Here is an 18,254-nt window from a genome sequence, read left to right as displayed (position 1 = left end):
CTCATAAACATTTTCACACACTTTCATTTTTTCCGCATTCCTCGTTTCTTTCATTACTACGCTCATGGCAATCAGTGTGTCTCAACCTCTGGCCTTCAGAAAGCTCTATGGCAGTGGTGTATTCTTTTAAGTCTAAGCTTTTGCGCTTTTTGTGCTTCATTTTTATTTTCGTTTATCAAAGCTCTAAATGTAACTCTGTGTGCCAGTGTGCAGTGAGTGGTTCGAATCGAAGTCGGAATACAGTAAAAACTCGCTGAACAGAACTTCTCACAACTAAGTTTCCAAATGAGAATTGAATTTCCAATCAAAAATACYAAACGAATGTAATATATTAATGTCAAAGTAAGTGATCGAGAAACAGATGAGAACACATTTAATGCACACAGTGTGCTCATGGAATCGTTTGGCAGGTTGTCTTTCAACACTTTTAGATACAGATTTTGTTTGTTTAATAGCGTAACAGTTTTATTAGTAYGAGTATCATTTATTGTAATTCATTTAAATTTCGATGTACTGTATCCTGTTTGGTTTTGTTTAACTCTCTCTTCGTTTCGGTTATCCTTTTTTCGAAATTAAATTTTTCACCAATTACAGTTAGTCAAAAATTTATGTTTTTTCTGTCGGAGTATCTTRTTGTATTCAATATTTCTGAGTTCTCATTGGAGCAAAATTTCAGTTTATTATCTCTATTAGAAAATTGCAAGGTATTTTTGAATTTTTGTGAATATTCTTTCGAACTGCAACACCCAAAATATTTGGAATTCTTGGTTTTAGATCGATTCTGGCATGAGAGTAAACAAAGACTATTCGATTCGCAACCAATAATATGCTGATTCTGAGAACTCTGCGACGCTTTAAATGACTTAGGYCTTTAAATTTCTCTACTCTACAGTTAAAGCTTCAACGAAATCAGCGCATATCAAAGGTCAAAGTGATTTTTTTTTTATAATTATTTATATATTTTTTGATTTGTGGATTTTTTAAKGAGTACTAAACAAGTACTGTACGATTACCGTTAACTAAATATWATGAAAATTAATCACCTATGAATTGAATTATAAGCTAATTGAGGTGCACCTAATTATTTATGTATTGCTCATACAAGTACACATACATACACACACGCACATGTGGTCACTCCTATATACATATGTACCTACCCACTTACAGACGTAGCCTAGAATATAATATTATAACGTATTTTATTGCATACATATATATATGCATAACTATAGCTAGCCGTAAAAACATATATGAAAACATGCAAACATGTGTATTTCTTGTGTCTCTCTTTACATGCCTGCGCATAACGTGCTCGTTCGCTCGTATGCACGTTCGTTAAACGCCAAAATGTATGCTACAAAACAATCGAAAACAAACAAAACTTTTCTATTATCTGCTACGCTTTAAAATATCTAAAACAAATGCAAATTCAACTGTCGCTCACCCATTGCTCCGACTTCTGCTGCGCCGCATTGTTTTGCTTACAAATAAAATATTTTTGCATTGACCGATTTCTTGCGCCGAAACCAAATATSTATTTATAAAAAATGTTCACTCATTCGGTGTATACTTCTGTAAAAATGTCGATTGCAATATTTCCGATAAAGTAGTTAAATTTGCATAATTTATGCCAGCAAAAGCTTCTGTGCAATGCCAAAGGTAAGAAATTTGAATGGACACCGAATATTTGTYTGCTTGTCTCTATCTGTATTTGTGTTATTTATGTCGTTTTGTCGCTAGTCATTTGTTTTTGTCGCATATTTCCAATTTCTGTTTAATTTTCGTTCAATATCGTCTGTTGTATATTGTCTCACTTGTAAATTATTTATATTTGCCAGTTCGTTTTGTTTATGTTGTTTTGTCTGTTTTTCTTTCATTACACTTGTAGCTGCTTTTACGCCTTATTGCATGTCTTTGAATCGCAATCGCACCATGCTTCATTCTTAACCCACCCGCACGTACATATATGCATATACTATATATACTCCTGTATGCTTGCCTGCATTATACCGATTTTTTTAAAGCGTCAAATGTCATGTCTGCAACGCTGGAAATCTACTTAGTAGCTGCACGCATTGAACCTAGGCGACCGTTTAATGCCGCACATGCCGCATTAGCTAAAAGGCGCGTAGCACGGGGCATTACACAAATAATATAACATAATGCAGAAAGAAACATGACATACGTAAAAGTGCAACATACAATAAATCAGCACCTATGTAAGTACTGAAATCGGTAGACTTTAAAGCTAGTGCCTACTGTTAGGCGCATGAGCCGCCTTCATAAATACCACTTGGAAACTTATAGGCGCATTTGCAAATAACACAAAACACTAGCAGCTATAACCTTTCCAGCAACCTCAAAAGCCCATTTACACACACACCCCTTTGGCCGCATACCCACGAACACGCATAGTCTCACTTTTGMGCTGCATTTCTAGCCGTTCGCACTGTTTTCACTTCATTCTTGTTGACTTTTTGTCGCCGTTAATTTCATTACAATTTACCTTATGCTTTTCAGTGGTGTTGCATTTTTCTATTTGTTTTGTCAAACGTCAACACCATAGTTGCTTTATCTAAATGCCCATTTATTGGCCCACTGATATAGTTTAGTTCCATCCATGCATTCTCCGCCTCAGTCAGTCGCCATTCAACTGTCGTCGCTGTTGTGCGCCTGTAATTCTATTGCTAAAACGTGCGAAACACTCTCAGTTACATGTCAAACATCCAGCAGCAGTGTAGTGTCTTCTCTCATTGGCTTGCGAATTTGCAAATATTTGAGATTTTGTCGGTTTTCGGGTTAATCTATTAAGTACAGTGTAACATTTTAGGTTTACGTGCAGTAAAGCAATCTCAAGAAATCGTTATATGCCAAATTTTACAGCGCCTCTCTTCTTTACATGGAGTGGATCACAAACCAATGGTAAGCGGGCGTAAAATTTACATTTTATATGTCGACTTTACTCAGGATGAATTCATACGCTTGTGCCACAACCAACAGTTGAAGACATCTCTTAATCTAATTAGTCACTTTCATTTTATATTGTTTCATTACGAATCAGGTTTCCACATCTTCTCTGGCCTAGCCAGGGTTAAGCCTGGTTCACAACATTACAAAAGCACAGGAGTTTCGATTCACAAACTCATACATAAAATCCATCGAACTGGAAAAAGTGAAAAAAWACTGAAAATCAGCAACCAAAACACAGATGTATTTTACCATATTGAAGACAATCAGCAAGATTATTTATATTTGTTCAAAGAATACAGCCCCTAAGTATATTGAAATATCTGATACTTATTACTCTCTTACATACTTTTCCTCAGGAATATCAAGTGTTAATAATTTCGGTATCTAATTAAATTTAATGGAAATACTATTTAAATAGCTCTAAACTGTACTAAGGATTTTTATTAGTAATCACGAGATATAACTATACCTCAACTATTTTTGAAAAAATATCGATCGCTCGATCTTTATCTGTAGAAATATTATTGTATTCCGTATGGCTTCTGAAATGATTTACGCTCCATYCAAACTTCTTCTAATTAGCGTAAAACCTGATGTGATGTGTTTTTGTTTTGCTATTTTTGAAATTCTTCATATGAAATTAGTTAAAAGAATGACACCAACCGTTTCTCACATGCTTATACAGACATATTCRCGCAATATGTAGATTCCGAGGAATTGAGAACTTTCCATTAAAAATGTATACTGGTTTCTTGTTTATTGCTCTTATCGTAAACGTGATAACGATGTTGAATTAAATAAAAAAAGCCATGAAATCTATTTGTCAAATGCAATAAAAATTTTAACGATGAATTCAATTAGATTCCGATAGTAAGTAGGGAATTAATAGGCAGCCAGTCATTGAGACCAAACGAACGATTGTATAGTGAAACTGCCAAGATAACGATTTTAAGTTGAAATTCATGAGTAACCTCATCTCAGCCGGATCATAGTGAAATAATCGCTAAACCTATAAGTGAATTTCAATGATTGTACGAAACTAAGGGGCAACAACTTRAAACCCAAAAACCCGAAATTACAAGACCACAAATCTATCTTTCACGCAGAAATTAAGGCACMAACCCTAATTTTCCCTCACAAAAAAATCGAACGCACCTCGGATACCGTTCGAAGGAAATTTCCCAGCTACAAAAGCAAGGAAATGATAGACAGACGGAGTGATTATGTATTTTATCTGTATTGCTTATACACGCATACATGCATTTGTACATGGGTATGTACCATATATGCTCACAGAAGGGTGCTACAAATTTACATACCATTATTCGGAGGTAAATATTTTGATTTATTAAAAGCTTTCCCATTTGCGCACTCTGCAGTATTGATTTAATCTTAGCATTTAATTGAACTTATGTGACCCCTTGCCAACAACAATAGCAACGATAAAACTAAGTCTCTTCTAATTGAAACGTTTTGTAATGCGAACTGGCCAAATGAATGCTAATTAGCTGCCGCTCTTCTGTCTGCTTACACTATAAATGAATAACACTTCTGTTGTATGTAAGTGGAGTGTACCTGTATCCGGAATTTCACACACAACAAAAATTTATAATCTATAATTTTTATCTAAAAGATTTTAATCTACGAACAAAATGCAATAATAATTACACTGTACGGCAAAAGTGGAGGAAATTAAAAAGAAAAAAAATCGTGTGATTCAAGGGAATACTTCGCGATACCAACCGTGCATGTTTTGATGAAGCATTTTAAGATTTTAGGTTAGGGTTAAACTGCCTTAAACAATACTTCTCAGAAAACTTTGGTGACAGWCCTCTCACTGATATGTAAATAGCTACATTAAATTATAACATTAACACATATGCGGTTATATTTGTCGGTTGTAAGTCTACGGAGCAATTCGACCACTCTAACTGAATGGGAAGTAGTAGATAATGAATGAAACAAAGATAGTAACTACAGCCTTAAGTACAACAGCTGAATTCGAAATTAAGACATTTTGCACAGCGCRCTCAAAGCATTTACAATATTTCGGAATCATATTTTTAGGTATTTGAAAGAGGATTGCTTATAAGTATGGTATATTTGAGTGAAACGTGAGCATTAACAGTTGGTTATATCCTCGTGGACTTGCCTTTTATTCTAAATAGTTCCTTTTAATTAGCTATATTTACGAATTGAGCAACATCTTCATATATACTTTCTTTTTATTTATCGGTTGTGTATCTCACGACCTTGCTTGTTATATTAAAAAAGAAATAAAAATTGTATCCTTTTTTTCTTTAAACGTGAATTTTATCCACTGTACATTTTCATTATATTATATAATATGTAAGCAAATTTAGTTTGCAAATTCTTAATTTTTGAAGCGAAGCTTTTCTCTTTCGCTCTACTGTTTATATTTAATTCTGTGTCTGTACCTTTACACACATCTGGGTGTTTATCTGTTTTCACGCTCTTTTTCTACTCTGTACATACTATTCTAACATTTTCCATTCACGTAGTAGCCGCTTTGATTTAACGTGTAAATTTCCATATTGATGATACATATGTACATATGTATGTAAATRTATGTATATATATTATATATTTTTGCTTGAATGAAATATGTGCCCATAAGTATTCGCATGCCAATTGGAACATCTACTCATGTCCCACCTTTTATTTTTATTTTTGCATTATTTTTTGTCGCTTTTAGTTGAATTTACTAGACAAACTATTCATACAAATATTTGTTCGTCCATAACTGCTAATTCAAGGCTTATTTTATACAAAAACATTAGCTAATTTAATTTTTGGTTTTTTGCATGCAACATTAACACATTAATGGCCGCATGATGACCTGGTTGCGATAATAATTGCAATAATTTAATTTAAGTTTCTTAATTTGCTGAATAAATTAATGGAAAACAAACATGTATTAGACTAACTAACATTGATCTCATGATTTCGTCTTTTTTCATATACACGTTTGTACTCATGTGCTTGTTGACTGCTGGCTAATTTGTCTCGAAACTATTAAATTGCGATTGAAATTCACAAAAACAAATTGTTAAAATGGCTATGAATATGAATTATGAACTATAAATTATTGATGTTGGTAACAATAACAAATAAAAACCAAAACAATAAATACAAATTTTAATGAAATTGCTGCAAAATTATATCAAACACAAACTCGGCGAAAAAACAAACAAATTTTGGTTCCGCAGATCAACGAAGCTCTTGAACTGGCGCTGGAAGCAATTGACAAAGAGACCACATTCACCTTAAATGACCCAGCAACAATAAAAATAACAACCAAATCATCCAACACCATTGCAAGTAACCGTACAATTACAACAACAATTCAAGCAAAAACAATAGCGACGGCCACAATGTCCACAATGAAAGCAGAAGCAACAATAAAAAACARCAACAACAACAACAACAACAACAATGATAATGATGGATTACTATGTGCAAAGGATACTTCGAACACAACCGACGAAGAGAAGGAACGCAAAAGTAAGCAGCAGCAACAACAACAACGATTTGRTGCAAATACAAATACTAYGAACACTGACAATGATGATGCTAATAAMGATAATGATGTAAGTGATGATGTTGACGGCAGAACGGAGGAGTTGCGCGAGGCGCTCATCTCGCAGGAGCCCATTTACGAGAATATCTCGGCAGCATCTACGCGACAAGTAGATGTTGAAGCGAAGCGAATCATTGCAGCCAACATGTTGAACGACAACAACAACATAAGCAATAATAATATACAAAAACAAATGAATCAAATAAAAAACAACAACAATAGTAGTAATAACGAATTTCAGARTTCGTTTGCCAATAATTCTCTAAGTAATGTATTGACTAACAACAGCAATAACAATAGCAGCGGTAGCTTTAACGCTAGCGATAACAACAACAAAAGAAATCTTGACAATACTTTTATTGAAATWACCAACGCTTACGCTAATGCTACACCTATCACAACAGCCGCCGGCACAACAGCAACAACAACAACAGCTAGTTTAGTAGAGGCAGCAYCAAGCGATTCGCTCACTGCCAGTGAAAACGCCAATGCTGCCGCAAACTCAACACAAATTGCACCAGCAGACGATTTTAAAAATATCACAACAACAACAGCAACAACACAACTAACTAAAATAAACGCATCAACACCAATCTCTGAAAKTTTGTCCACAATCACCAAACCCGCAGCAGTTGATCCGCAAACCTTGACCAACAACGCAACGRCGCTGGSAGAACATGAACCCTACTATCAGGTGCCCAAATCAAGCGAGCCCTACTACGATGCCCCTAAGCATTTGCGCCCTGTGCCGCTATACGAGAATATCGAGGTCTTCTACACTGGCTTGGAGAACTCCACATTGGCTAGTGGTACTGGAGCCGCACTTACTGGCGGCTTCAAGCTGGAACCGCCGAAAGAGAAGCCACCACCGCCGCCAGTSGAGAGTCCGCCACCWTTTGACGGTGTAGACAGCATCGATAACACAGACACGTGGTCATCGGACAACACCTACGAAACAATATCATCGCGTTTGCCCCATGTCAGCGGTCTGTCTACCGACCATCCTTCGCCGCCCATTAAACGCATGAACTCGACGAAACGCATCAAGAAGGAGTTGCGCAATAAACGTTCGAGTTTCTTGGGCATTGACACCACGAATCTGGATGATGAGGAAACTTATTTGGAATTAACAGTGGCACCACCACCGGATATGGCGCAGCTGTTGCAGGAAGAGCGACGTTTGGAAAAACAATTGTACCTGAAGGCAGGTTTGTGCGATAGTTCAGACACAGGTAAGTGCTGAAAGCTTTTTATAGGTCTACAAAGCGAAAATATTAATATATTTTCCATCAACAGGTGAGAGTCGCGATTCGGGCGTTTCTGAGAATCATTCACGTCAGAGCAGTGAACATTACACGAACTCATCAGAGGAGAACGATCGACAAATTGATACACCACCACACAGCCTGAAAACCAACGAGCTAATCTACCAGAATGAGTCACTACTGACGGCAGCGCAGACCCCATTGTTACAAACAGTGAAGGGCAACTCAGCCGAATCATGGACTGAGTCCGCCACTGTTGCTGCTGCCGCCACAAAGTCACTAACAGAGGCCACCGCTACCGCCAATGCCAAAATGCTCTCCATCGAAGAGAAAATTCGAGAACAAGAAGAGGTACTGCGTGTAGAGCGCGAGCTGCTACATCTGGAACAGGAGGAGTTGAAACGCCAGCGCGAGAACTTAATGCTGCGGGAAAATATGGCACGTCGTGAGCTGCAACATGGCGCCAAAATGCTTATGTCGGCCAATCGGCGTTCACTACAAGACCTAAATGGCGTGAGTATGTCGCTGGCAGGTGGTCTGCCAATTCAAAATGGTGGCCCAACTGTAGCCTACCAAACGGCAGTGCCACAATATGCCATTGCGGCGCATAATATGCAACAACCGACACAGCAACAAATTGGCGCACCACTATTGGCTGCGCAACCAACCCAACAGATCTATGCAAATGTACCAAATCTAGAACAGCAGTACTATCAGGTGGACATTGACTACCGCAAGTCCATGTCTGATCTGCAAGAGTTCTCCAAACGACACATGCTGCCTCCCATGCCACCTACAAAACCGATGCGTRCCATGCAAGTGGCCACTTCAGCCAATGCGCTGATCGTCAACGGCACCGAAGACTTCATGGCATCGCGGCATGCATTGAATGCTCAGGCTTTCGGTGGTTCGCTGGTGAAAATCGCCACCCCAACAGCGGCACCACGTRGTCACTCGGCCTACCCCAACAATCATCAATACCAACACCAATCAACACAAAATCTGAGCAACAGCAACAGCAGCGGCAGCAACAACAGCATTAGCGGAGGTAATACCACGATGTCAGCCATACCAAATGGACACGCCGCATTACCGGGCAACATGTCGCGAAACACGCTGCATGCGCTCAGCGCCACACCTAAACCCAAGTACACGGACGGCTGGGTGCAAGTGCAGCAACGCAAATCATATGACACGAATCTAGCTAATGATCCCGCTTGGCTTTCGGCGTACCAGCAAAAACGCAAATCSATGCCGGAGCCTTATCACGCCTACAATAACCACTGGCTCGTACAAGAAGCCGAGCAAAGACGCATTGCAGAGCAGCAGCGCCGCGGTGGTTCGACTACCACAACACCGGTACATCAGCAAAATGGCAGCGCTGTCAGTGGCATAAAATCTGCAACGAGTTCCAACAGTAATGGCAAACCGCTGCCAGATTCCATTATACAAACGCTAACAGAGCGTGTACAGAGCAAGGGTATCGGTGAACGGAAGAGGTGAGTTTCTACTAATGAAACTATCTATAAAAAATTCTAACTCGACAGGCCATTCTCCTCTTAGATTCGACAACTACAACAACCAAAGTGTTGCTTTGGAGAAGAGTCCACTTCATGTGGCCTCCACATACTACCAGCACCAGCACCAACAGCAGCAGCAGATATCCCAATCTGCAACGCCCACACATCAACGACTTCTCAGCGGCTCGACGCTGACCACAATGCCACCACAAGTSAATGTGAACGCTTCACCGGCTCATCAGCACCCACAGCCGCAGCAGCAGCAGCAGCAGCAACAGGACAAAGTGTTGAGTGTCAGTGGCAAAAAGAAGTGTTCACATTGTGGTGATGAATTAGGTAAAATTTGCTACTACGTTGGTTGTGAGTGTTTACATTTGAAATTCCTTAAAAGTAATGAAAAGTTATCAAAGTTAGTTGGATGGATCATGTTCATAGATGGCATTATTGCTTCACTGTTCGAATCACAACTTCAGAAATTATTTGGTTGGCGCYGTGAGGTTGAACATTTCTCATATCGTGTAATGAATTACCCCTCAATATTACTTCCAATGTCATTAGCCTTACGCCCGTTCCCCAGTATCGTTATATTTTAAGTAAATTTATTTGATCCTCAAATATAATAGTTTTTATTCCCATTTTAAAGGTTACATGTTATTTATGAATATAGTGTTTTTCTGTACTTTTCTCACCGCCATTAGTTAGTTAAACATTTATCGCTAGTAATAACACTTTAGGTGATTTTTATGCTCATTGACCATTATTTGAATTCAATTCAAATATCTTACTTACATGCCTTTCCGCAAAACGCAGACGCCACCGGCTGCACGGAATCAAGTTGTCGGCACGTACACAAAGCTYTAAAATATATTGTTTGGGTGTAATATTGACGTCGAAGAAAATACRTGTATGTTCAATAACGATTTAGAAATACACACAAGAAAGGAAGTTAATGATACTCTGATCTCTGACAAACTTTTTATGTATGGATTAGCTTAGCACATTTTGAAGTTTCAAAAAGAATATCATCTCAACAAAAATGTCGCAACCTTAATCAATAATAATATTTAATMTTTAATATCGACGTTGACGCAGTTCGTATGCGGGAACATTAAACGGGAAGTTTTGAGCTGATTCATACAAGTTGTCGGGCGATCTTATAAGAGTTTTCTTTTAATTTTTGTTAATAATGTTGAGGTATTATTTGCACGTTTTCCACGAGCTTAGAACCCCTCAAGTTCAATAATTATAAGAAAAAGCTGCTAAGCTCCACATGACATTTGCAAGATAAATTGTTATAATATATAAAGATTACAAGAAACAAATCAAGTTCAGACAATATTAATATACAAGAGCCCTTTGCTTCATTATTCGTTCAAGAGATTATTAAAAACAACTCACAAACAACTAAACACTTCTATCACGTTCCAGTTGTAATATGTTTAATATTAATAACTTTTTTAATCACAATTTCCCGCATAAAACAGGACGCGGCGCCGCCATGATCATCGAATCGCTGCTGCTCTTTTACCACATCAATTGCTTCAAGTGTTGCGTGTGTCACGTGCAGCTCGGCGACGGCCTGAACGGAACGGATGTGCGCGTGCGCAACCACAAATTACACTGCCAAAATTGTTACTCTAGCGATGATGGCATCAAATTCAGCTGCGTCTGAGAGGCGTCCAACTGAGAGKAGAATGTAAAAGCTGCTTAGCCGAGTAGTGGAAAACGTGACTAGTGAAAATGGTTCATGCCTGTAGTGATCAGCTGCCATCTTTGTGCAACCAAAATCGTAGCGGAGTTGTAGAGAAACACATATGTACATACAAACACGTATAAATAGCCGTTAATGCAAAAACCATAGAGAATTGGAGCGAAAGTTACGCAACCGGCGTGCAAGTCAAAGAACACTGTGTTCAAGCTGGAATTATGAAAACTTATTGAATGTGGAATAATTTTCATGCTTATATATACACATTTTACAGTTAAAATTTACACTTTTTAAAAGTAACGATATTTTCAAATTTTACATTAAATGAATTTTACAAAATATTTAGTATCATAAATGTGTGAATGTATTAAACCTTATGCTAAATGCTTATGAAACAAACTGGAACAAAAACAAAAATGGAATTTGAGGTAAGCAATTCAACAATAATTTGTGTATAACGCAATAGATATATACATATACACATATACACAAGCATATCTATACAAATGTGCAGCTATGAATTGTTAAGATTTTTGCTAATACTTTTATTTCGACTATCAGTGTCCATCGCGATCGGTACGCGCTGACAACTGTCAGTATACAATATCAAAACTATTAACTGTTGAAATCAAAAAAAATCTAGTTGAAAAATTTAACCAATTACAACACACAAAATTAATACACACACATATGTGCGTGTGAATGCTTACAGCCGTACACACATACAGCACCGACTGTCATAGGAAATATTATATACACACAGCATAATCGTTAATGTTAATAATCGTGCTAAAAGCAACAAAATCAAATCTACAAATTTAAGCAAACATACATATATGGCTCTTTATGGCAAATCTTTACGCTCTAAATGAATGTTGAATTTGAAAACTTTGATTGTTAATAAATGTTGAATAAAAGTAGGAAACGGTTTTAAGGCATAAACTAACTGCTTAAGGCGCGAAAATCCAAAATAAAGCTGAACAAGTCAATTGGCAAAGAAAATCGAAATGTTAAAACTATTATAAATAAAGCATTGAGCATCTTTTTCGCTGAATAAACTAAAAAAAAAATAATGAAAATCCAAAATATTAAGGCTTGTTTGGTTTTTATCGATATTGTAACATATATTACTTAAAAACTTATTTCTTGCATTAATTTACGATAAAAAGGAGAACATTAAATTGTCACTTTGTATTTAAGCAACTTATTTAACCTTGTGTAATTCGGAAAATTACATGCATAGAATTATACATACATACATACACATTTTATTTACTCTGCTATACATATGTACATTAGGTTTAGTGACTTTTGTGTAAATATTTTTTTCGCTGAATATATTTATTTATAGTTTTTATGTGCAACCAATAAAAACAATAAAAACACTAAAATCAAAAAAGTCTMTTTTCCAGCATTGTTTTACTGCTTTGAGCAAGTCGTGGATAAAAACTTATTTCTTTATTCCCAAATTGGAAAAGCAATTGCTTCTTCTTTTGGAAAACGTTAGCATTTTAAATAAAATTACTGAAATGAGTTGAATGCACCTTGAAATACCTTAACTTACGTAAATGAAAAATAATATTGAATTAACACACATATATCGCAAATTTAATTAGCGAAATTTGCTTAAATACATACGAAAGCGCATGTGTTTAGAGACACAACAAAAAAAATTTAAATATCAATTCATATGTGTAGCCCAAAATTATGGTTTTATTAAATCAAAAAAAAACAAAAAATTAAAAGAATTTTGAAGAAGGCAAGTTTGGTGCATTTAGGATATATGGATATATGAACTTTTACTTGCAACATTTGATGAATATAAAACACCTTGCTTTAGTTATGTATAGACASAAACTTTTCAAAGATTTCTCAAGCTTTTAACGTTTACTTCTGTACCCTCTTCTGTAAAAAGTTAGCCAAATTTTATATTTAAATTAAAATAAAATCGATGAAATTTTCTTGCAAATTTTATTATAATAAATATTTTCAAAATATATGTATGTACATATATGAAAAAATATGTTTGGACCAATGAAATTCACCATTCAAGTTTTGTTTTACAGCGCAAACAGCCAAAAACGTAGACCCGTTGCCCGGATCAGCTGATACGACCTATCCTATGGGCGCGCAATGTAAGTGAACAGCGAAAAACGCTACTCCCTTCTCTCTTAGCCRTAGGATGCCGTAGGAATCCACGGCATTTTGATTTTTGCCATAGAAACGTGTCAGCTGTTTGCTCTCTCACAACGCAGGTTTGCCAATCTCGATATACTGTAGTAATTATAAAAGTGGTCTTCAATATGTTTGAAAATAACTCAAAATCTGAGTCGAATGCTATTATTTATAAATATATAAACTATCTTCAATAGTTTGTCTTCAGTTTTGATATTTTATATTATGAAAAATTGTAATTGAAAACTTAGATGTGTACAAAACTATATATGTATGCATATTGAGCAATGGCAACATTGTTCAAATGAAAACAAAAAAAGCTGGCGGATTTCTGCGTTTTTACTACGTGCTCAACTTTTGACACATTTTGCTCGCTAAGAAAGAAAGGGAGTAGCGTTTTTCGCTATTCCTGCTGTAACTAATTACATATTGCAAGTAAAAATCTCTCRTATACAATGTTGGGCAACATATTTGTTGCAACATGTTACTAACGGATTTAGATCAATTGTCGTATGTTTGACCTTATTAAAAATGTTATGGCCTACTTTCAGGCGCCTTTTTAAATCAATACTGGAGCCAATATTTCGAAGTGTTCTTCGATCGTACAAAAAATGTTCACCCCAACAATTTTTGTTTGTGGTATTTCGAACTTAAATTCCCTTTAGGAAAAAACTAAGTGAAAAAAGTATTAATGAAGAGGCAAAATTATTCGATTTTATGTAACGCTAAAAGATATATTTTCCAAGTTCAAGACCTTAAAATTACAGAACATTCACTTTTGTCATTATTCATTTAAAATTTCATTCAAATAATTTAATTCTACTATAATTATATCATGAACATTAGATTGAATTAAAGGTATGCACTGCGACCTTTRATATATTTCGACCTCCTTCCACCTGCATCAGCTCAGAACAACGCGCTTGGACTAAGAGGCCAATTGAGGCGTCACCTCTGCTCACAACAAACAGCAATCAAATCACTCATACGCCATGTTGGCATTTTTTTTATATGACGAATGTACGCACTTCAATTCATAAATTAGAAAAGTATAAACTTATGTAAGTATATCAGAACTTTTGAAGAGTGTAAACCCGAAAAATGTTAACAAAGGACATTTACTTTAATTGCTAAAACTTCAATCTCGATTAAAAAGACAATACGTTTTTGGTTAGATGGACTTTCGTATATTAATTGTACATACACAAGTGCATGCAAATATACATAGCTGAGTAAACGAAATAAATGTACCTAAGAGGTGGCATAACTTCAAGAATTCCAAAGAGGCCGAAATGGACTGCTTTCTAAGAGAAGATCTTATCGAATTGTAGTCAAATACCTACGAATGTATATCATATTATGTATTATTAAATTTATGATTTTATGAAGAATAGGAATTTAATACTAATTCGATTTTGCAAAGACCTCTAAATCATTTCATCCTTTTCCAATGTGATAAACAAAACCAATACTATTATTTTGATATCTCTTTGGAAATGCCGTCAACAAACTCAAAGAATAGTCCGGTGATGAAGGAGATTTAGTCTCCACTAATCTCAATTTGTAACCGTTCTAACCGATTTCTGCAACTTTAAAGCCGCACATAGTTACCCATCTGTAAGCCTGTAGCTGTGTCCCATTCCCGTGATTCATCGAATTTAAACTCGCATAGCCATTTGTTCTCCACATCGTCGTAGCGTGCTATGGCCTCACCGGAAACACTRTACAGCTTATTGTTGACGACAAATATTTCATAAAACTCGCGCTCCTCCCAGAAGTTGATCACATCCCAGCGGTTGGCGCGTAAGTCAAAGCGTTCCATACAGCTGCCAAGACCCTCACAACAATAGATGTGCGAACCGATGGCCGCGCTCGAGCAATAGCTGTTGACCTCACGCATGGCGGGCATCTCCTGCCACTGACCCAAGCGTGGATCATAGCGCTCTACCGAGTAAAGAGAACGATGATCGGTCTCACCACCCATTACGTAGAGTGTATTATCTTCGTAAAGAATTAAATATAAGACTAAATTACATTTCTTTATACATACTACTAACCACACACTACTGCGCCCATTGCGTTCCGCTTCGCCAGCATATTCTCACGAAAGGTCGCTTTATTTGTAACCAAATTCAAACACTCCACTGAACAGGTGGCACCTTGCAATGTATTCCCGCCGAGCGCATACAAACAGCCATTCAATATGACCGACCGGTGGTGCGAACGCTCCATCAACAACGGATGCAGCTCATGCCACTGATCGCGATAGATGTTGTAGTAAAAGCTCTCGCGTGTGCTGCGGCCCACACTGCCACCTTGAGCGTATAGAATGTTCTTGTGCGCCGTCAAACTGACGGCGAAAGCTGGACGTGGCAATGGCTGCAACTGCGTCGCCTCGTCGAATGCCATATTAAAGCGTTGCAGATCCGGCTTGCGGCCCATTTTGTCCAACACAAAGATATGCCACTCCATGCTGTCGGCACTGTGCAGCACGTCATGCAGCCAACTCTGACTATCAGCGCTCTGCTTGAGAATGGGCAGAGAGCGTGCCACATCAGCCGTTACGCAAGCTGGATGTATGTAGCGCAGTAGWGGTGCCAAAATAGCGGTGCGCTCCGTGGGTCGATGTTCGGCCCAGCGTGTCAAGCCACAGAGCACAGCGTCGTCGGAATGAACGTAAAGGGCATCGTTAGCCAGAATATTGCTGAGCTGCAAAAGAAAAAATTCAGTCATGATCGCAGTGTTATCAAGCAAGCGCACTTACCTCTAAGAAAGTCATATCCAAGAACTCTTCACTCAGCACTACCTCTTTGAAATGTGTTATAATGTATTGACAAGCCGAATCCAGTAGCGTGAAATTATTTTGCTTCTCTGAAAGTGAAAACCCTTATATAAAAAATCTGTTGTATAACTTGGCCATTTGAGGCACCTGCAAAATGCTTAAAACCCAGACAATTATCAGCGTCTAGCTGCGCGCACATATACTCCGTACACAAGTCCATCAAATGCTCCAGCTGCAGAAAGGCCGCAGTCTCCAGCAACTGTTGCACACAGTCAACATAATTATCCAGGTGACCGGTGTAGATGAAGTCCACCGCCAACTTTAGACAACGCGGTTCCATGTCGTGTATGTGAACTTCGCTCTGTGAGCTCTCCGGAAAGTTGCCGCCAAACATCGCCTGAAAGTAGGGACTCGCAGCGGCGAGAATATTGCGATGGGCTTTAATGCGCAGATCATCACAAATTAAGCAAACATCCGTATACTGAAAAMATGTAGTTAAAAATAATTAGGATTTTTAACGAATGTTGTGAAAATTAAGGCGCGGCAGTCAATTAACCATGCGGCTAATAAGGCTTCCATTCACCCCTCTCAGCCACACTAATGACACACTTTACCTGCTCATTTTTACGGAACTCATTAAGTTGCACCAGTAGCGCTTCGGCGTGCTCATTTTGCAACGACTGCGCTGCTGCTAGACGTCCGTTGCCGCCGCCGCCTCCGCCACCGCTGCCGCTCATTGTCCACAACACACAATGGCCACGTCCGCTGAATATGCTGTGRCCGTTATTACGGCTATTGGCACTGCTGTTGTTATGGCTATTGCTAAGAAWATTGTTTGCACCGAATTTCGCTCTGATTATTCGATTTAATTAGCTGCATTTAATTTTCAATTTTGCGCACAAATTTTTCACTGACCACATAATATATTTTGCTATTCTCCTGACTTCTGTTGCTGTTTCTATTTCGATTGCACACTTTTTGTTTTGCCAGCGTCTCTTTTCGTTGCTCTGTTATTGATGGTAGTCGCTTTCATTATTATCTAATACTTTCGTTTCCGCTGTCAAACGAAACGCCATAATTATTGGAGTCTGCGCACTGCCGCCAAAACAAATAATGTTCCTCCTCCACACAAGCCACAGCTGTTGCTTTCCTAGCGGCTCTTTAGCGGTAAATTTAATTAAAAGAAATTCTCTTGATAGCCGTCCTAGTGCAGATGCCAAAAAAGTTTTTTAACGACATTTTCTTATATCCTCCCGGAGGCTTCAGCTGTTTATAAAATCTTTGTAATGCCAAATCTTTGTAACAGAACGTAACTCGACTTAAGAATAAGAGAATTTTGCATGAACTAAACCTGATGTGAAATTGGCACGTTTCGCTGATCTTGGTTTGATTTGCATTGAATATATCGAACGAGCGGCTGGTAAATTACCTGGAGAGTCAGGACAAATATTTTCGCGCGCCGTGTATCTGTGAGTGGTACAAGCTGAAAATGAAGCGTTTGTTAGAGCAGAGGTACGTGATTAAATTCKGTATGAAACTCGATAAATTTGCRAAATAGACATTTGATATGATCAAGCAGGCTTACTTGGTCGCAAATTCAAAGTAAAAACGATGCTCATTATCTTTTTTGACATCAAAGGTTTCGTACGCGCCGAATTTATTCCTCCCGTACAACCAATTAACGCCGAGTTTCGCGTGAAAGTCCTCAAAAAACTCAAACGAAGAGTTAATCGGGTTCGACGGTCACACCGCCTTTCTTATAAACAGCTACCTAACCAAGACCGGCATCGTAACGTTTCCGCAGCCGGCCAATTGCACCRATTGATTCGGTAAATTWTTTTAAATCGACTCAGTGCTATTACTTTCCGGAAAACCCTGTAATTCAACAGCCAGYCAMACTGTCAATAAATTATGCTGCTGTTGAACAACTAAGGCCCTCGCCAAAGTACTGGTTCAACCATGTCAGTGTTGCAAGTAGACCTTCGGACCGTCATTTCGGAATCCGTGTAATTGCTGGTGGTCACGACTAAGGAGTTTAATAAAAAAATATTCTTAATCAATATGAGCATAAATGACTCAGTGGAAATTTTGAATTTATATGTGATTATAATAAAGAATCACAGTTTTCCCGTGCCTCAAAACAATACATTACAATACCTTTACCATTAGTACTACTTTAACCATATCAAGCTCAGAAGCTCATACAAGGAATATATAGTAGATAAACTTA

General features: G+C 37.6%; 2 protein-coding genes across 6 annotated transcripts in view; one reads left to right on the top strand and one right to left on the bottom strand.

The window, feature by feature from the left end:
• LOC108974376 (serine-rich adhesin for platelets) overlaps positions 1 to 11,894 on the top strand; it is a 90,189-nt gene extending 78,295 nt beyond the window's left edge. For 4 of the 5 annotated variants that reach the window (XM_018942147.1, XM_018942150.1, XM_018942149.1 and 1 more), the window contains 4 exons: positions 6,204 to 7,806; positions 7,871 to 9,338; positions 9,403 to 9,695; positions 10,844 to 11,894. In XM_018942147.1, the coding sequence (XP_018797692.1) occupies positions 6,204 to 7,806; positions 7,871 to 9,338; positions 9,403 to 9,695; positions 10,844 to 11,031 (3,552 nt within the window). In that variant the 3' untranslated portion in view covers positions 11,032 to 11,894. Of the gene's footprint in view, positions 1 to 6,203; positions 7,807 to 7,870; positions 9,339 to 9,402; positions 9,720 to 10,169; positions 10,815 to 10,843 lie in introns of those variants that run through there. The other variant, XM_018942151.1, reaches the window with a different exon arrangement.
• Positions 11,895 to 13,971: 2,077 nt separating this feature from the next.
• LOC108974407 (kelch-like protein 2) lies at positions 13,972 to 17,126 on the bottom strand. Its single transcript, XM_018942213.1, has 5 exons — positions 16,639 to 17,126; positions 16,172 to 16,505; positions 16,007 to 16,113; positions 15,300 to 15,951; positions 13,972 to 15,243 (listed from the first exon to the last, which is right to left on the bottom strand). Exons 1-5 carry the CDS (start codon positions 16,759 to 16,761, stop codon positions 14,834 to 14,836), a joined length of 1,626 nt encoding a protein of 541 aa, XP_018797758.1. The 5' UTR covers positions 16,762 to 17,126; the 3' UTR covers positions 13,972 to 14,833.
• Positions 17,127 to 18,254: the final 1,128 nt, after the last annotated feature.

The sequence above is a fragment of the Bactrocera latifrons genome, unplaced genomic scaffold, assembly GCF_001853355.1.
Source record: "Bactrocera latifrons isolate USDA-ARS-PBARC rearing strain unplaced genomic scaffold, ASM185335v1 scaffold_55, whole genome shotgun sequence".
Taxonomy (NCBI): domain Eukaryota; kingdom Metazoa; phylum Arthropoda; class Insecta; order Diptera; family Tephritidae; genus Bactrocera; species Bactrocera latifrons.
Note: the sequence above shows the minus strand (reverse complement) of the source record. Positions and strands in the feature narration are given on the sequence as shown.